The sequence below is a fragment of the Capsicum annuum genome, chromosome 11 (assembly GCF_002878395.1).
Source record: "Capsicum annuum cultivar UCD-10X-F1 chromosome 11, UCD10Xv1.1, whole genome shotgun sequence".
NCBI classification, from domain to species: Eukaryota; Viridiplantae; Streptophyta; class Magnoliopsida; order Solanales; family Solanaceae; genus Capsicum; species Capsicum annuum.
In genome coordinates, this window is record NC_061121.1 from 59,009,909 (window position 1) to 59,029,648 (window position 19,740).

The 19,740-nt window shown below is 35.3% G+C and overlaps 1 protein-coding gene and 1 long non-coding RNA gene across 14 annotated transcripts; one reads left to right on the forward strand and one right to left on the reverse strand.

The window, feature by feature from the left end:
* Positions 1-272: 272 nt before the first annotated feature.
* LOC107847900 (pantothenate kinase 1) lies at positions 273-10,985 on the forward strand. 4 transcript variants are annotated; one of them, XM_016692496.2, is made up of 10 exons: positions 273-650; positions 2,739-2,948; positions 4,080-4,135; positions 5,112-5,228; positions 5,912-6,031; positions 7,438-7,532; positions 7,617-7,710; positions 8,845-8,976; positions 9,786-9,898; positions 10,426-10,985. In XM_016692496.2, the coding sequence occupies exons 1-10, from the start codon at positions 566-568 to the stop codon at positions 10,685-10,687; spliced, it is 1,284 nt and encodes a 427-aa protein (XP_016547982.1). In that variant the 5' UTR covers positions 273-565; the 3' UTR covers positions 10,688-10,985. The 4 variants fall into 4 exon arrangements, with proteins under 4 accessions (XP_016547982.1, XP_016547983.1, XP_047254736.1 ...); XM_016692497.2 differs by having other exon boundaries at positions 315-650; positions 4,089-4,135; XM_047398780.1 differs by lacking the exon at positions 273-650 and adding an exon at positions 688-1,122 and having other exon boundaries at positions 4,089-4,135.
* Positions 10,986-11,849: 864 nt separating this feature from the next.
* On the reverse strand, positions 11,850-19,284 carry LOC107847901. 10 transcript variants are annotated; one of them, XR_007046641.1, is made up of 11 exons: positions 18,852-19,284; positions 18,630-18,773; positions 17,714-18,014; positions 17,289-17,428; positions 14,891-15,193; positions 14,214-14,305; positions 13,942-14,016; positions 13,674-13,860; positions 13,145-13,288; positions 11,973-12,168; positions 11,850-11,879 (listed from the first exon to the last, which is right to left on the reverse strand). It is a non-coding gene; the product is annotated as an uncharacterized LOC107847901 (long non-coding RNA). The 10 variants fall into 10 exon arrangements; XR_007046644.1 differs by having other exon boundaries at positions 17,714-17,955; positions 18,852-19,280; XR_007046640.1 differs by having other exon boundaries at positions 11,850-11,883; positions 18,630-19,277.
* Positions 19,285-19,740: the final 456 nt, after the last annotated feature.

The following is a 19,740-nucleotide window of genomic DNA, read 5'->3' on the forward strand; positions in this document are numbered from 1 at the left end:
ACGATCCCTTAGTTCATTATTTTATTTTAAAATTATTTATTATTTAATTACGGACCGATCTATAAATTAGCCCAACCCACATTGTTCAAGCCCCATGAGTCAAGGGTTTATCTGAGCTAAATTAAAAAGTCTTATTTTTAAATGAGCTGTAAAAGTTGAAAGTCCAACTCAATTAAACTACAAGCTGGGTTGGGTAAATCCAATGGGCCTGACCCAAATTGACTGATCTAAGTAAAATATATTCATTTGTTTTTTTTTCAAAAATAATACGTAAATAAAATTGAAGATAAAAAATAAAAATAAGTGACAAAAGTAATTTCGGTCAAATACAAAGACAAAAATAATTAGATGAATTTTGTTTTTCACGCCTTCCTTTCTCTAATTCTGTAATTGGGCGACTTAACGACCTGTTTGACTAGTGACTAGTGAAGTAGTAGCAGCCCTTTTTTGACAAAAAACAGAAATGGCATCTATATATTCTTCGCTGATCGTGTATTGACACTTACAAAATTCTTTTTTGGCACTTAATTGACTGTTCAATTCAAGAAGATAACAAGAATTGGATATGGAGGGAAAGGGAATTGATGGGAAATTAGACAAGAGTGAGCAATCTTGTGAAGAAATTTCACATTTGTCTATTGACATTGGAGGTAATTTTCGTTCATATCATTAATTTTTGAGGTTTTTTTTTTTTTTGGGTGAGATCATGATTTTCTTATTTATTATTTGGGAATTTGGAAAGTTTTACTGGCTTTTCTGTTTCTTATTCCTATTATTAGTTCTACAGGTGTTTAAGAAAAAACAAAAAAACAATAGACAAGAACAACTTTTTCTATTGAGACCACAATCCAGTTATTTTAACTAGGGAACTAAAAGAAACAGAAATTCAGAAACTTCTGGAATTCCTTTTTTTTTTTGTTTCTGGAATTTTTTTATTTTTTTTTGGTTTTAATAACGGACACCGGTGGTGTCCGTACCAGCTTGCTCTCGGACTAATTTCAGGAGATGTGCCACCTCTCACCAACAATAGGTATCAGGATAGCTCTCCGTCATGACTAGAACAAATGGGAAGAAATCACCTAGTGTTTTGTCTCTGCATGGAACTGAATTTGGGACCTTATGGTGAGCCCACTTCACTGACCATTAGGCCATCCCCTTGGGTGCTTTGATCGTTTATACTGATGATCCAGCATTTTATTTTCATTACGCAATGCTATGTAGTTATATACCACTGTATCACACAACATTTGCGCTTAAAAGTTTATGTGCCACGTCAGCATAGGGGTATCCACGAGACATGGTAGTGAAGAGTTGGAGTGTTTAGTTGTTAGTTCATAGCAAATTAAGGTGTATAGGTGTGCACTCTCAAAGCTGGAATGCTTACTTGCCAGTTGTGGCCCAATTTGGTTGTATTTATATATTTTGCCTATTTCAAATGGGAAGTGGAAAACGTGGTTGGAGGCATGTAAAAGGAGACTGGATAAAGCCATTAATATCAAATTGTCAACAAGCAGAGCATATCACTCCTGAAGAAATGATTCCCTAGTTTAGAATAACTGTTGTTGGAATAGAGTCAAAATGCACAAAAGGACTCTTTGGAATTGGTACTTGTTCAAGATTTAATCTAGCCCAAATTGCTCTTTAAAAACAAATAAACAAGAGTGATATCCAGAAGTTGACCACTTTTCTTCTGTGATAGCTGCTAGGTATCTTAAGCAATTTTTTAGGTTATCAAATTTTAGATGGTTTATGTACTCAAAGGTACATCTGAATGTTTTAGTGAAAATTCTTGTTTTCTTTGCAACAGAACTTCAGTTTTAGTTTTCAATTGTCATTTACCGATCTACTTTGGAATTTTAAATCCCTTGCGTTTCATAAAAGGGATATAAAATCTCACTAATATTTTCTTAGAGGTAGCTGAAGGGAGACGTCGATGTTTAGTTAAGTGGCTATTATATGGCGATTGCTTGACCCTAGATTCAAATCAAACTATAGCTGTGTCTTATACATCACCTTTTCTGCTTCTGAATCTAATAGTATTTGTGTCCATAAGATTTCCGAGTGGATGAGGCCTAGTAATTAATGTAGTGGGTGCAAACCTTGGACATAGGGTTTGAATTCCAGAAGAAACAAAAATCACAGTGACTTCTTCCCAGCCTTTGGTGGGCAGAGTTACGTAGTATTTGTGCTTGGAGGCAGAAGATACCCAGTGAAATAGTCGAGGTGCACTCAAGCTGACCCAGACACCACTTTCATTAAATCAAAGTCCTTGGTTTTAGTGATAGATGAGGATAGGCTGGTGTATTTGAATAAAACTTAAACAAAATTCCTCCAAGATTTCAGCTGGCATAGTACATGAATTTGTATAACGCTGCTGGCTCAATTGCTTATTACTGATTTCACAATAAGATGAACTCGCAACTTCCTTTTATTAGTGTTAAAACATGATTTAAGTAGATAAAAGAGTCCTTTATCTAGGACTAGTTGTATACACTTTAAGACCAAGGGGTTACATAATGCAATATGTTCTAGATAAAAAGTTGAGATTTTTCATAAGTAGAATAAAATTAACTATTTAACGATATGTTGATCAGTACCTCCAATGTACACAGTCAGATATTGAAGAAGCATTATGTGATTTGGTTGGCTTTAAAAATTCTCCTACTAACTACCTATTATAGAATATTTTGAGGACCAAATAGGATAACTGCTAAATGATAGGTCCTTTTCTTTTGCAGGCACCCTCATCAAGATTGTATACTTTTCAACCAACAGTAAGTGCAGCACTAGTGATGAGGTACCAGCATTATCAAAAGAAAGACAGGAAGTTCCCAATGGAGACCTTAACCATCACATTCTTAGTGGCAGGCTTTATTTCGTCAAATTCGAGACTAGCAAGATTGAGGACTGCATAAAATTTTTGTCTTCCAAGAAACTTCAACAGTGCGGTAGGTATTCTTTGCAGTGCTTACACCTTAGGATAATTGTTTTCCTATGTTGACTTGATTGGTTACAAATTGGCAGCCATGTAAACATTATAGGGAGCTTGATTATGAACACGAACTTTATATTTTGATAAGTGGAGAAGAATTTACTGTCTCACCTTTGATTATATGTAAATCTGACTCATCGGAGTTGTGAGCATCATTTGGAAAATGTACATGTGTGGCTGAGCTTGATCTTGATTGTCACTATTCCTTTTTTGAAAAATGAAATGAATTTCCTTTTTTAATTTAGCTTTTCACCTAGATTGTGTAATGCAGCTCGTATACGCATGAACAAGTTTTTCAATTTTAGCCATCGAGTGCTGAATTTTGTATCTTATATCTGCTCCTTTAAGTCTCTTTCTGGTCCCTTTGTTCATCTTTACAAAGTGAAGAAATAGAAGCGTTGGGCAAGGATTTTTTTCCTAGCATAGCTCTTCTGTGGGTGTAGTAGAGTGGAAGAGAATGACAATGCTTATGGACTCTCAACGGTCAAGAAGCTTGAATAGAGAGGACATGAAATAAACTCTTCCTCATAAGTAGCAGGGAGAGAATTCAGGAGTTGGAGGAGATTGGAAAGAGAGAGAAACAGTACAGCTGGATCTACACCTAAGCAGTTGCTTTAGCACTAGACATGTACTTTAAGAAGTCAATTTTACTTATATGTTTTATTAGTGTGGTGGGAGAACAATATTAAACATTCGCCAAGTTAATGTGTCACAGGAAACATTTCTACGAAATTTTAACTTTGGATGATTGAAAGAATTTGAATTCTTGAAAGTGAAGTGTACAGAATAGCACTTTCTTCATTATCCTAAGAGTATTTGAAGTGTACAGACATTTTAGTATGGACAGATATATGATTCATATGTAATTTCAGTTAAGCTTTAGGTATTTTGGTCACCTTAGGAATCATATGCCCAGTTTAAGAGAAGAACTAGTTTCAGTTAAATTTTAGGTATTTTGGTCACCTTAGGAATCATATGCCCAGTTTAAGAGAAGATTTTCACTTTAGAGTCTATACTCATAGTTTCTTATACTTCTTTTGATTAAGTTGTATTATGCCATGACCTTCCTAAATCTTACAGATTACAGTGATTACAGGTGCTCAATGTCACCATTCTCATGCTGTTGACAAGATCAAGATTAAGGTAAAGGAGTTATTTCAAAAGATGTTGGTTCTGTGTCCCACCTTTTCTTCTTTTTCTTCACTCAATTAGATCATTGTAGGAGAGTTTTCCTAAAGTCCTTATATTTTGGAGGAACTTTATATCCTAACACTTCATTAGAAAGAAATAGTATTTGTATCCATTGTGGGATGAACAAGCTTCCGGAAGTCCAGCAAATCAACCATGGTTTGCCGGAGAAGCTACTCAATGATAAGTAATGACGAAGCTACACATTGCAGTCTTCTTATTGTTAGAGTGTACTTTTCAAGTTAAATACTTTTTGGAAATTAAGCTTTTATAAAGTGGAAACAAAAAGTGTATGCTTTTCTCTTTCTAGAAGATCTAGAATAAATAAATAAATAAATGACCAAATAAATAAATAAGTGACCTCTCTTATGATTTGAACTTTTAAATAAGGTCGTGTTTTTCAATCAATATTGTATTAGGATAAGTAGAGTTCTTCAATTTGAGTCTCACCACCAATAAACAAAATAATGCACATGCTTGGCTAACCAAAGAAAAAAAAGGAGGTCACATATGACGGTTGTGGTGTGGACCTGAAATAAATAAATAAAAATGTACTTACTAATTTAAACTTTTAATCAGGCTGTCCACAATTCAATGATGTGTAGTGTACAGAGTCAAAAGTGTATGCATTAGTGTCTGTTGGGAAAACGTAGTAAATACACTATACATATTATTCATAAAAGAATTCAGGATTAGAGTTAAGATATTGCAAAGAAACTCTTGCATGTAGTACCATTTTCTGAAAACACATTAATCAGATCTTGTAGATATCCCTTTGCACATGGATGGGATGTACCTTTTTAGGGGTCAAAGCATCCATGCCATAGAGCTGTAGTAGAATTTTCCTCACAATATTTGCAATTAATTTATATGGTGAATGCTAAATATGAAATACCCATGGAACCTTTTGATGAGTTTTATGCTTGAACAGGCAACCGGTGGTGGAGCTTTCAAGTTTGCCAATCTATTCAAAGAAAAACTTGGCATAACGCTGGACAAGGTGGAGGAAATGGAGTCTCTTGTTACTGGAGCAAATTTTCTGCTTAAGGTGTTTTTTTAATTGCAAAAAGAAGTATTTTGTTTGGACTTTTTTCTTCAGATATTGAAGTTCAGGCACATGAAATCCCTTTCAAAAATAATTTATATTTTTCTTGTCTGGCTATCTTCAGCTTGGTTTATCTACTTAATCTGAATAAGTATCTGGAAGGTATTTGTGGTCCCAGGAAATACATATGTAATTTCTCTATATAATTTCTTGCTTGCGGAAATGCTATTCTATGTGTATAGCCAAATTTACTGGTTGTATCACTTTATTAATTTATCATGCTTCTCTGCTGCTTCCTTGATGGAATGCTGCAATCCGCAAGGCTGGTAAAAGATTGATAAAGGCACATTTCCATGGAAGTAGTGGTTTCTCTTTTCTCTCCTCCATCCAGTATTTAGCTGAATTGAGTACTAGTAGCATATGGAATACCTTTTTCTTTCTTGGTATGGTACATCCCGATAATTTCATGTAAATGGAGTACCTTTTTCAAGGGCAGAAATTTTTTTACTTAAAGAGTCTTTTCCATGAGACTAAGAAGTCTCCCGGATTCAAACCAACTATGACCTCATTGCACCTTCTCCACTGCATGAAATTTCCTGCTCTTTTGTAATTTCTAATACACAATATATATATATATTTTAAAAAAAGCTCATTTGACACATTCTTCTCTCTTTTTCTCTGAGCAGGCCGTCAGCCATGAAGCTTATACATATATTGGAGGTCAAAAGGAGTATGTGCAGATTGATCAGAAAGATTTATATCCTTACCTCCTCGTCAACATTGGGTCTGGGGTTAGCATGATAAAGGTACGTTCACAGCTTAGATTCCTTCCATTCGATGTAAACACTTATTCTCACAGATCTCAAGGGTTAGGACCTGCAAGAATTCACCAAAGCTCTCCTTATCCTATTTCACCCATGATTTAGATGACATTCCATAAGCTTCTTACTGTTCCACTGTTTTTGGACATGCAGTTTTCTTCTCATTGTTTCTAACATTTGGGTGTATTCGTATTGCTTATATTATCCCGTGCAGGCCTAGAAGTTAATCTTCTGCATCGTAATTAGCAGACAATTTATAAATTTAAAAACTAATACCTACAACCACTAGGTTTTTGTTTTCTCTCTTAATTTGGTCCATTGAGATAAGGAATTTACCTCACTTTTTCACATATTTGAAGATCTCCCTGCGGAAATGTTAGTGTTCAACTAACTCTGATGTCAGTAAGATACATTGGTATACTACTTCATCTAGTTAGCATGTGTAAATGATGTTGACTAAGAACTTGACAAGCCTCACTAGGCTCTGCATTGGGTTACTAAATGAATTTCAGAAAGTACTGAGAGTTTAGGTTTAACATTGGCATCTCAAGCTGGTGGGCTTTGATGAGTTGGTAGATGCCGAGTGATATAGCAGAACTAGAACAGTAATATAAGACCCTGTAGTAAGAAAATCTTTTGACCTCATAGAATTTTGTAAAGGATTAATGCATACTTGTTACTTGAGTTGCTGGAAACCTTAGCTGACTGAAGCCAATAGTTAAGAAACTTTTATGGGCCATAATTGCTTGTATGCATTCCCGTTCTAGAATGAAAATAATTCAATCATAATTTTATCAAGATCAAGGTGATATGTGCAATTAATTATGAATTTTATGTATTTCAGTGGAAGGACCACCTTAGGCCATTTAATCAGAAAAAATTTTACTACTGACAAATAAAATGTATGAATAAACTATACATAATAGAACTTGAAGATACTGAAACATCTTAGTCTTACTGTTTAAGCGTGTTACTAGCTTAATTTAGGTCAGGGTTTTGAGCATCAGCTGGACATGTATGTTTTACATTTTTTAGCCTCATCTACTAAAATAAAAATGGCATTGAAAATAAATGGATCCCCAACTCCACAACCACAATAATCAACTCTACCAAAATTCTTTTGTGGACAAAAAAAAAATCTTTTTCATGTCTTAATGAGGAAAAGATTTCCTTAGAAGTATATTTCTAATTATGTTATCATTACTACATTTTTAGAACAAAAAACTCGTTCAGAACTGTTGTACTAATATAGGTCTTTGATTTGTTCATTTGTTTGCTTCTTTAAATGCTGACACTTCCACTAAAAGTCTTGCATACGCCACTGTGTATTTTGGCACTTCATAGCCGATTCCCTCTTTGTTAAATCAATACTTTGTGTTTATGCCTTTTAGGTTGACGGAGATGGGAAATTTCAAAGAGTTAGTGGAACTAGCGTCGGTGGTGGCACTTTCTTGGGTTTAGGGAAACTTTTGACCAAATGCCAAAGGTAATTTTTGTTTCCGTTATAAGTAACGATTTTCAACATTAGTCAATTGTTTTTCTGCAGAATTCTTATGTGTTTGTATTACAGTTTCGATGAGTTGCTGGAATTGAGCCATCAGGGAAACAACAGAGTGATAGATATGCTTGTTGGAGATATTTATGGGGGATTGGACTATTCAAAGGTATAAACTTTGTCGTGTAATTTATTTTTCTTCGTGCTTTTTTACACCTTTTCTTTCTTTCATTTGGATAAGTTGCAGTTCAAACTATTCAAGGGTTCAATTAGTCCAAACTTCAGTCCAAGTAGAGCAATTTCTTTCCCAACTCCCAATTTCTATCCATCACATCCTCAATCCACTATGTTTTGTCTGTAAAGGTTATATTATCAAGATAGGTGAAAGTAAGTTTATTTTTTATCATACTCGAAAAGGGGATGGCTTTTGCCTTCTCATGTGTGAAGAACGAAGAAATGATAAGTCGTGTCCACCACCCTCTTTGCTTCTTTTCCTCTTCACTCCGCGTCTCCTTTTTTCACGTTCCTCCTGTTTACTTTCGGTTCCGCTTCAGATATGCTTTGCCAACGTTAGACTTTTATGCAGGGCCAGCATGTTACAGTTTTCAAGTTCATGTCTTCTTATGTCATTCTGTGCATACCTTTTTTCAAATTGACTAATTGCATCCTCCTAAGTGGATTTTTGTTTTGTCTTAGATTTTCTTGCTAATTCTATAAACAATTATTGGGCCTCATTCTCATTTCATCCTCAAAGTATGGATGGAGTCACTATCTTGTTCCCAATTATCTAAGTGTTCTTATTTATTTCTTTGTCGATACTAGGACCCAGAAAAAAATGTTCCCAGTCATGATGTTTGCTTTGGAATGGGGCTGCAACCAATGCCAGACCCAAATTGTGACCAATTCTTGTGTATTGCTTGAGCTATGCACCAACCCTTTAGAAGGTGGGAATTTGGAGAAAAGCCATTTAAATTAGGAAAAAGGGTCCACAATAGTCCTGTACTATACAAAATATCTTTATTTTATCCTCCGTTATACTTTCAGGCTATCTGTAACCCTTTTCATTAGCAAATTGATTCAGTTGTCAGTTGTTATAGATGAACTCATTAACTCCACCACAAACAGTTCCTATTGCAGCGATGTTTCTGCTGTTGGATGTTGGCCAAGTAATTGAAATCTATCATAAGAGAAGCTGATGAATTTTGCAAATCTTTTTCCCATATTCTCAGTATTCCTAAATGCACTGTTCACATACCAAAATCTTCATATTCAGGGTGATTAAGAATTTACTGATTCATGACAGATTGGCCTTGCATCAACTGCCATAGCCTCTAGCTTCGGTAAGGCAATCTCAGAAAACAAAGAGCTCGAAGACTACAAACCAGAAGACATTGCCCGGTCCCTCTTAAGGATGATCTCAAATAACATTGGACAGGTAATTATGTGGGTTATGAAGTTTCTCTTAGCAGTACATGTAGCTACATTAGATCGTAGTTGTTTCCTGACTGAAAAGACCCAAACAATTTTTATATTCCGTTTCTGTCTGTATTAAGAATAATCCTGTTCCGATTAGATCTGTTTTGCATACTATTCGCCGCTCATTAGGATACAAAGAAGGGATTGAAATAAAACTCAGGAGAAGAACGGATAGCTAATCCACCCGTTACTTATTGGATACCTCGGATTGCACAGTTTCACTTCATGCTGACAGTAATTGTGTATATTCTTGGAGATTTGGTTGTAACATGTCATAAAGTTGTTAAAGTGCATTAAATATTGGAAGATACTAAAACCGAATATGAATATTGCACTAGTCTTTATCTTTTGCTTGCTAGAAACTCTACGGTGGTGTTACAAACATGCATCTGCTACTTTGGTTCCTCGATGAAGTTATACGTCCTATTTTGATTTTATGATGCTCTATTCTGCCATTAAAATGTTTCATTGCAGAGGTCTTCATTAAATGAATTGTGAATTTTGTATAAGTGGCACCAAGTTGGTCAAAGGTTTAGTTGTGTTAGTTATCTTTTTCCAAAGATGCTTTGACTGAATTAGAATGGCAAAAATGAACACCTGAATAAGTTGAGAAGTACGAGTTTGCAGCCAGGTGCCAGCACTCATGAAATGGAAGAAATATATGGCCTTTCCTTCCATTCTCTTGCTATAATTTAGTTGTTCACATTGTAAAGAATTCATTTTCTTATTGTTGCTGACTTTTTTCTTCAATTGGTTTTGCTTTTCTAGATTGCATACTTAAATGCTCTTCGTTTTGGGCTCAAACGCATCTTTTTGGGAGGATTCTTCATCCGTGACCATGCTTATACGATGGACACAATTTCAGTTGCAGTTGATTTCTGGTAATTGTTTTATCCACTTATGGCCAGATAATTGGTATTTTCCTCACTACCAAGTGACCTACCGTAAGCAAATAAAGCTCCCATAATTTTTCTTTTGAATTATACATCTCGGTTAGGAGAGTTACCTGGTGTCTGTTGGTGTGAAGTAACAGGTACCCCGTCCAATAATCGAGGTAAGCACAAGCTGGCTTGGACATCATCGTCACAAAAAAAATGATTTTTTTTTGGAATTACATTAGTTTCTTAGTGATAAATAGTGTGTACTTTCTAGGATAGATTGATCGATTGGCCTCCTCTTTTATCGTGGGGATAAATAGTTCTCGCTAGCTATGTTACAACAATAACTACATACCCAGTGAAATCCCACAAACCGGGGTCTGGGAGGGTAGTCGCTAGCTATGTTACTATTCTTAGAAAAATATAGTGCTCACTTGTTGGTTCTGCAACGTGGTTTCACAATTTATCACTTTGACTCCTGCTAGGTAATCTCTCCTGAATTCAAGTTAACAGAAATGAAACATGTGCAGGTCGAAGGGTGAAGCAAAAGCAATGTTCTTGCGGCATGAGGGGTTTCTTGGAGCCCTAGGAGCTTTCATGAACTACAAAGATGGAAATGCAGATTTCATGGCCCCTCAATTAGTTGAGCAACAACCTCCCAAAAGTTCAAGTTGCATAGTAGATAGGATTCATAACTCTACGCGTGTGCACGAAAATGAAAATGGCGCCATAGATTGTAGATTGCGAGTTAGTAGCTCATTTAAGATTTATGATGAGGTCAAAAGGCTTTGACCTATCAAACAACTATATGTACAACAAAAAAAAAAAAAAAAAAGAGGATGTCAAGGGAAGTAGTTGTTTCTGGTTCTAATTAAGTTATATGTCTAGACTAAAAATGTGAAAGGGCTAGCAAAACAATTTCTGTTTTACACATATATATATATATACTAGATAAGTATGCCCGTGCATTGGACATACCCAACACGTTTAGTAAAATAAAATGAAAATGTAACAGTAAGGGAGTATCTCGTTTGATTGGATCAATTGATGAAAATGATCCCAAATATAAAAGTTGGCCATTTTATTTTGACATTTTTTACCTACAATACAATAACATAGATATAAAAATATATTGTAATGTGCATGTTGTTCAACCATAGCCACAAGATATTCACGTGGTAGTGAATAAATAGATATTTTTCTTTATAAAATATCAAAAATACCCTTAATTATTAAGATAGATATGAGATTCCAAATCTACCCTTGATCGTTATCAACTCTCTTTTATAGAAATTGAATGACTTTATGACAGCGAGGCATAAGTTGAAAAGATAAAATCTTTCTATACTTTGATTTCTATCAACCTCTAGGTTAGGTTCCAATCATCGGTCTCCATAAGTACATTTATCTTGTAACTCCAATAAAATCAATGTACAACCCAGCAACGTAGTAAAATGCAGAAATGTTCTTTAGTGAATGGTAACACTGAAGAGAACATTTCTGAAATGCTAAAAGCCAAAATATAGGTCTTATGGGAGATTTAAGAAAACGTGTATCAATTACTGAAATCACATTTTCATTAGCTATACTTTCTCTTTTGCCATGCTACCTTAATAAGATGATGCAGATGTTAGTTTCTAACAAAATTCTATTTCATAAATCAATGAGAAGGTAGCTCTATTTATAGGAACCTGCACCAAGAAAATGCAGCATATGAACTATTTAGGAACTCTCAGCATCCCTTGTAAATGCAGGGAGCATAGGAAATCTAAGTCTTGATATATACATTTAGTTCTTTACACCGAAGAGCGAACACATACAGGCATTGTATCTAATTCTGTGAACAGGTTCTGCGTTCGTGTCAAAACATCTCCGATTTCTCTTCCACCAAATAACCCAAACATTGCAAGCTGAAATAGCACGCAATAATATTTTGATCCCTCTATTAATTTTCTTTCTTGCAAGCTTTGTAACAGCTCTTTAACTGTCTTAGGCATCATAGGCATCAGACAGAAATGTTCAGTTTCTATAGCACCAAAAAATAATGATAGCTTTTTGTCAAAACACAATATAATACCTCTTCTGTTATTTCTCAAGCACCACATGACCATATTCAGGAAGTTTCCTTCTGTGGTGCCGCACAAGTAAAGCTATTAACTGGAAGCTGACGAAGATGCCATCAGTTTTCACAATCTGAATGTCGTTCTGAGAAAATAAGGGAGACACCATACCTTAACCTCTGCGTCATTATAACCATGCAGATGGTCGTCATTCTACACAGAGAGTTAAGCTTGTCACAATAAATTACATGCTCCCAATAACTATTTCTCAAGGTAGATACAGCTGAAATCAGATAATCATCAAACAACATCAAACAAAGACGCCTCTGGATATCAATCCCTCTAAAGATGGCAATGGGGCAGTGCGAGGGAGTTGTTATGCCGGGCAGGTTAAACAATTTCTTTAAAAAAAAATAGAGAGAGAAAGAAAAGCGGGACTGATTGTGGATTGCAAAGATTAATGCTACTGTTTTGTAATCGTCCATTTAAATGTTTAATTTATGCTTCGTTTTAGCTTTCTAAGCTTCATTTATGCATCAGCTTTCTCAATGCGTCATACTTCAGTAACAGTTCTATTTTCATAATGTTAGCAAACATTTCTTTTCATCTCTGATTAAGGAAGAAGTGGCTTGAGGGTGTTTTTCCCAAACAAAAGTTCTTCCGCTCACTAAATATTCATAGATAAACCACAACTATACAAAAACTAATAAAAGTAGGATAAAACAAAGGTAAACTTTTACCGAATGTGATCCAATATATCTGCAAATATTGAGTTCAATCAGTTTACTTAGACAACTATAAACTCCTACTGGAAAAAAATGCACGGAGTTCACTTCTTAGTTTCAGTTTTATCTGTCATAAAGATTGTTCAAGGCAGAAGCAACAATTGTAGTGTAACCTATTTAAGTTCTGGATGCTGTTCTGACCAACTGGTTGCAGAAAGCCAGAAGGGAGGTAGTGCACAAGTACAAGGTCATGTTCACCCGAACTTAGCAACTTTGGGTCAAACTTTGTTTATGTGTTGAGAGAGTCACCATATAAGTTACAAATTTCAAACCCAGTAACCAATGTTTTAACGGATTTCAAATTCAAACTCATAATGTCTAACTTTGGTTCGAACCGATAGTTGTATGCAATGGACTGCAGCATATCAAAGTGAGAAGAGTAATGAAAGAGATGAAAGAAATACCAGCGTGTTATGAGGGTCTTCATAATACCAGTCATTGATAAAAGCTGCAAATATTCCTGCAGCGGCCATTACATAAACAAGCATGGCATTCATCCCAATCCATTCTAGTGGCAGAAAGAGATACTTCCAGTTCAAAATGTCAACCTGCATTCCAAAACGAAAAGGATTAGAATAAGAAATTTATGAATCTTGCAATGGTGATCGTGCATCAGAATGTTGTCATTCAAAGCATTTCTTGCTAAAAAAGACACATTCTTCAAAATTCCAGATACATTCTCATTCTCCCGCTACATACCATCCAAACTGATTGATGAAAAAATAAGACTTGAAGCCAGAAAGCTTGGGACACTTTCCATCTACTTGACCCTTGCTTTTCTTGTTTCTAATGAATGCCTTGGCATTTCAGAGGGAAGTCTGATTTAATCGTAAAGGTCTAGAGCTTCCAAATTTAATGTACCAAATTGATCGGTTCAACTTGCAGCAAGGAACAAAAAAGAAGTGACCAGATTTTTGGACAAGACCACTGTACCAGAATGTAGAAAGCAGGGAATACTAACGCGGCTGCTCCTGAGGTTACACAGACATAGCTGACGGTGTATAGTTGCTTATTTAAAGGAATAGCTGCATTCAGCACCATCTGTGAAGTGGAGAATAATTCCTAAAACCAAAAGAGCTATGCCCATGCCAACCCAATGCAAAAGTTTGGATGAGTTATCCTGGTATCCAACAAAATTGGAATATCAGTAACTTCGCTTTAATTTGGTGAGACGGTCAAGTCTAGAAGATTTTGACTTAACCTTCATATGAATAAGGACATGTCCAAAATGAACTCCAAGGACCATAGAGAGAATAGCAGAAATTGAGCTGTAGCCCTAAGTAGAAGAATTTACCAGACAGGAAAACTTGAACATTAGTAAGTAGCATAAAAGGTATCAGACTTTAAAAAGCTTACTCATCAAGCTAGTAAAAATCCAGAGATAAAGATTTTATTTAGTTCTAGTTCGAGCACCTATTGTAATATCACGCGTGCAGGCATGACTTCAAGGAAAAAAGATATATGGAATTTCACCTCAGAATCCCTTCAGGTTCAAAAGGAGCCCAACACCATGATGGAGAATCAGCCCTGAAAGGTCCCTCATATGGGGAAGCTTTAGTGCAAGCCTGCAGAATAAGATCCATCAAAGGTGTTGCAGATGAACTTAATCCAAGTGACAATGGAGATGGAAACTCACAACAAACAACAATTGAGGGGAGAGAGAGTATTTTGTGAAAAACTAATCACCTTGGATCTCTTCCAAGCCGGAATATTAACCTATCGGAACATAATAGTTCCTTTTAATCATATAGGAAAAATTGTATGTCTAATGAACTGGAAATTCACAGGAGAAATGGTTTTCTATCCCTTTACAAGCTTTTTTTAGTTTTATGTCCTTTTTATAAGATTTTTATTTTTGTACATAAGACATCTGAAAAGACCATTTTCTTCTAGTCAAACTGTAAGAGATCAATAGATCTCATTTCCTTTAAATTTACAGCATTCAAAAATGGCTTACTTAGCCAGGATATGTACTCGAATGTATCCTAGAAATAGGTTAGACTATGCGAATTTCTTCCAGTAATAGATCACTTTAACTTTATAAGCGCAGTCTTCTCTGCTTATGCAACCTAGTTATTTGTTCATATTACAGTTTTAAGATATTTTTTTAAAAATTATAAATCTGGCTTAACAGAATTTGTAATCCTCACCTTTCCTCCAGGAAGACCTCCTTTGCTGACAATTTGAATAGGAGGACATTTCGTACCAAGGAAACAATGAACCTCTGCATCAAGCTGCTTAAGACCATCAACCAAATCAGCAATTGGTCTCTCTCTCGTCCGAGGAACTCCAATGTAAGCAATATCACCCAGCCAATCAAAAACATCACACGCTATGTGTCATTTGATCCTCATCGATTTTGTTCAGTCCTCTTGCATACACACAGCTATCACATTCTTTGTATATACAGTACATCTACTTGCTGATATTTTGATCAAATCAATGGATGTAACCTGTAATAAATCAAGAACAACATTAGTTAGTACAAGTAGAAAGAGTTCACTGTAACATAAGGTTTATGAAAATCTAAAAGTAACGAAAATAAATAATGACACATTAAAGAGGGGTAATACCCCAACATATGAATAGAATAAGCATTTTAATGGTATTACAATGGTCCATCTGCAGGCCTAAATGAAGTTAAGCAAATATATATATACACACGAAAATCAATATTCTTGTTCTTTTTTCTTCTGAAAATGTTGTTGGTTTTTAATTAATTGAGAAGAAATCATGGACATGAAGAGATGGGGCAACCACCCTTTACAGAAAATCCTCTCTTCAATGTCTCATTCTTCCTTTCTGGGCTTAAAATATGGTGAGGAATCTCCCATCTCTCTGATGGCTAAATTATCATCACTGCCAATTTTGAAAGGTAGGAACTTCCCCACAAGTAGGCGTTTGGACAACTTCAAGCAATTTTTAACAATTGCTACACAAGATCAAAGTATGTTTGCAGTACATCTGAAGAGGGTTTTTGAATTAGTTAAAGGAAAAAGCGTAGACCAATCAAAGGGGGCAACCACCCTCCAAGAACTCGTTCTCTTTCTGTGGGCCTCATTCTTCATAGTAAAGGGGTATATTTGGCCTTTTTCCATTCTTTATACTGGACTGAACCTCTATCTTCTATGCTTTTGCTGCTGCTTTGCCGAAAAAGCAGGCAGGCAGGAGCTATGTAGTCACAGATAGAGAGACATAAAGAGATATTAATATATGTACACACACAAGAACCTCGTTCATATGCTAAAAGGTTGTTGGTTAGAGCTAAGAAAAAAATCAGACATACCAGAGATGGCTAACCACCCTAAAAAAATTCATTTTTTCTCCAATTGTCTCATTTTGAGCCTACTTTTAGGCTGCAGATTTTGCTGTGTATGAATATGCAAAGCGAAAGCAATACATGACATGGCTGCAAAACACCTGTTTGCATATGGATGCCAAGATATGGGTTGGATTTTCTCAATGCAATAAAGTAAATTATAACCCAGAATAAAGCAGATCATCACCACAACACACATATTCAAGTACTTGCACGCTTTACCCCTCTCTCGGTCATTTTTCAGATCAATCAACATTAATAGAACACCTCATTTAGGCTCAGTACTCTTACAAAAGCAGCTACCTTTGTACTTAGAGGGACATAAAAGTAGATATTTGTGATAATCAAGTGTGCTAGTAAACAGAAGCAGTAAAAGAAAGAGCATATATAGTATATTGCCTTTTTCACCTAAATGGCTGTTGATTAGAGAAACAAGAAATCATAAGTATACCGGAGATGGTCAAACACCCTGAAATAAATAATGGTTGAAGGTATTTGTTATAAATATTTCTATCAAAGTACAACTAACCTGTTTGGATTGGCTTATTTTAAGTGCTTTTAAGCCAAAATGACTTTAAGCACTTCTATGAATTGGCTTATTCTAACTTATGTCTTGCCAAAAGCCAAAGGTCAATCCAAACAAGCTCTATATTTTTCGCAAGATACGCTTAGCTTAAATTGATAGCTTGTCCATGAAATATTTTAGGCAGTAGCTTGGTAAAAGCAGTTGTTCTGTACCCAAGGTATTTAAGCCATAAATTATCTTTATTTAGAACTATGTTCCCTTTCCATATCCAAGATCATCCTGTCTCTACCGGGAGTGGTGTATATCCCTCCTTGAGTTAACTTGGTGAAAAGCCCAAGTTATAAGATAAAATTAAGAACATCACGAGACATCAGGTTCTAGCACTATCCAAATTGTCAATTCTTATATTCTTCGCCTAAACCTTGAGTTTAGCAAAGAACCACATTTTAAAAAATTTCAAATCATGTTTTTTAGTTCTTGGCAATCATGCGTTGCCATATATGGACTTTGATCAATGCGGTGTTAATTTTCATGCAGACTCTGAAGACACTTTCAAGTCTCTATTCAAGATTCGCAGATACCCTTCGTAATCCTTTTATAGATATTACTTCAAGCTGAATCCGGAGAGCAAATGTTTGTGAGAAAGAAACGTTCTTCTAGAAATTAAAAGACATTCGTAGAACTGTAGTGCAAAAGAATTTACCAATCTATTTTGACGAATCTGATGTGTAGCGCCATATGATGCCTCCTAATAGGTTATTTAGAGCATGGGCAGACATTGGCACAACAATAGTCGATGATAAAATTGTAGCATAACTGTATGCAATTCCAACAAATGTGGCCCTGAAATTAGAATAGTAGTAAAATTTCAGTCCCACTCTTCTTGAGCATCATAATTCAAGCGATGGATATAAACTTGGTCTTGAGACTTAGATATTTCTTATACGATTCTAGTGAATGGACAAGAAAAAGGTACCAAGTTATATAGTGAAATATCATGTCACAAAGCACAATTGCATCTCATGATAGAAAAGGAAAAAGGAAATAATTGACTTGTATCTAGAAATTTACTCAGACATGATTAACTAAGGAAAACACCACAGTTCGAGCATAAGTTTGAACAAATACCAGGCAGCAAAGGAATATTTCCGACCACTTTCCAAGTGTAATATCCCAAATATGAAAGTAACTACCACGACACTCTGCCAATTGATGCCAAAAAGTGGTAGCAGTGCACCACAAAAGAAGCTCCTGCGTCAACAAATACCAGGCAGCAAAGGAGTATTTCCGACCACCTTCCAAGTGTAATATCCCAAATATGAAAGTAACTGCCACGACACTCTGCCAATTGATACCAAAAAGTGGTAGCACTGCACCACAAAAGAAGCTCCTGCGTCATTGAGATACCCATACAAGCTTGTAATCAGTTCTGAAATTTCGAAAATCAAGAACTCATTTAGCAGTTCCAAGAAGTAACACAAGTGAGAAACACATCAAAAACTTCTATGCATACGTCACTAATGCCTGGAAGAAGTGATACCATTTTGGTTGATTGTTTCTTTTTTCCTCTTTCAAGTAGAATTTCTCATTGGTTGCACCGAATGTAGATTGGTTTACTGTGAATCAAGGGTTCAGTTCAACTCTTATGTGCTAAAGACGACAGAATGACACTATTCGTTAGCTACATTAAAAAAATTTCCTGAGCAAATTATCCATTGCTTGTACCAGAACTTATAGCCGGCTTAATTGCCGCCTGCTCTAATTCTACTCTTTTTCCTTGAGGACCTCATTCTGCCTTTGCTACCTTGAATCTTTTCACTTCCTCACCCGTGAAACATTGAGGCACTATACACTCCTAATCATTCACCATGTAGAGCAACTATGAACCACTCCCTTTCAGCATTTCAAATAATCATATGACCCTTTAAATTATTTTTTTTTTTACCATACATCCAATATATATACACAAAAATAGACAAACTTTAAGTGTAGGAACAAAGACCAGAACACGGAGCAAGAAAGAAACAGGGAGGAGAACACTTACTGAATGTAATAAACGCAACAGAGGCTAGAAGATGAACAATTGCAGATAGTACCGAAGGAGAGGACGATTCGACATAGTTATACAACTTCTTGAAGCAAAAATATGACTTTTGTTTCTGTCTCTTTGAATGTACTCTCGATCACCCTATATGAAAAGAACCCCAAAAAGGCAATGACTGAAAAAGAATAAAAGAATTGAGCAAAAATTGAGATATGAACAAACCTGCAATTCTAATCTGCTGTAAAGATGAAGGGAATCAAAATAGTTCACTGATGGTGAACAAAATTGAAAGAACACCGTGAAACTTTGAAATTATGCAGGAGAGATGGTGATAATGGATGTTTCTAGATATGCGTAGTGTCTCTAGAAAAGTGCGGGAGTGAGCAGAAGTTTTTTTTTGGACTGACTAAAATATCTTTTCTACCCTTGGTCATCCGATGGTCACACTTCTATACAGTAAAATAAAAATAGAACTTTGTATTTGTTCTGCAATAGGAAATGAAGTTTTGATATTCTACCATTGTAGAACCTTGATAAGTGGAGAAATGTTGTTTACAAATACAATAGCCTTTTTGAGATAACTGTCTAGCGAACAACTCTTCTTTTATTACTATTCTAATTTAAAAACATTTTAGATCAGTACCTAATTAAAGATTTCCTTTGAGCCATTGAAAATTTTATAAGAAAATATTAGATCATGGTTTAAAATTTCGTAAATGTTAGATCACAATATAATGTTTTGCTAGTCTCAAGAGCTATATTTGGTCAACTTTTAAAAATAATTGATAAAAATTAAATAGTTAGTTTAAAAGGGGACTTCTTTTTGTAAATCAGCCATGTACTCCAACCTTATTTTTCGTCTGGACAGGGTTGAGTTGACCAAAGTATGACACAAAATCCACAAGATACTTCTATTATTGATAACTTTTGATATTGCGTAGATTCGTAAAATTTATTGGATCAAATTCATACACAATTTAAATTGAATTCATGTTTATTCGAGTTGAAATTAGTTTGATCTTTAAAAAATAATAAGTCCATTAAATTCAATTCAAGGTTCATTTCACCTTAAAGTCCAAACTTATGCCACATGGTAAGTGATATGACATTC

Bases quoted from the DNA above. Each gene is read 5' to 3' on its own strand.
- LOC107847900 (XM_016692496.2), top strand. From the start codon at position 566: ATGGAGGGAAAGGGAATTGATGGGAAATTAGACAAGAGTGAGCAATCT. The intron at 651-2,738 runs GTAATTTTCGTT...TTTCTTTTGCAG, and splicing joins TTTGTCTATTGACATTGGAG to GCACCCTCATCAAGATTGTA. The intron at 9,899-10,425 runs GTAATTGTTTTA...AAACATGTGCAG, and splicing joins TCAGTTGCAGTTGATTTCTG to GTCGAAGGGTGAAGCAAAAG.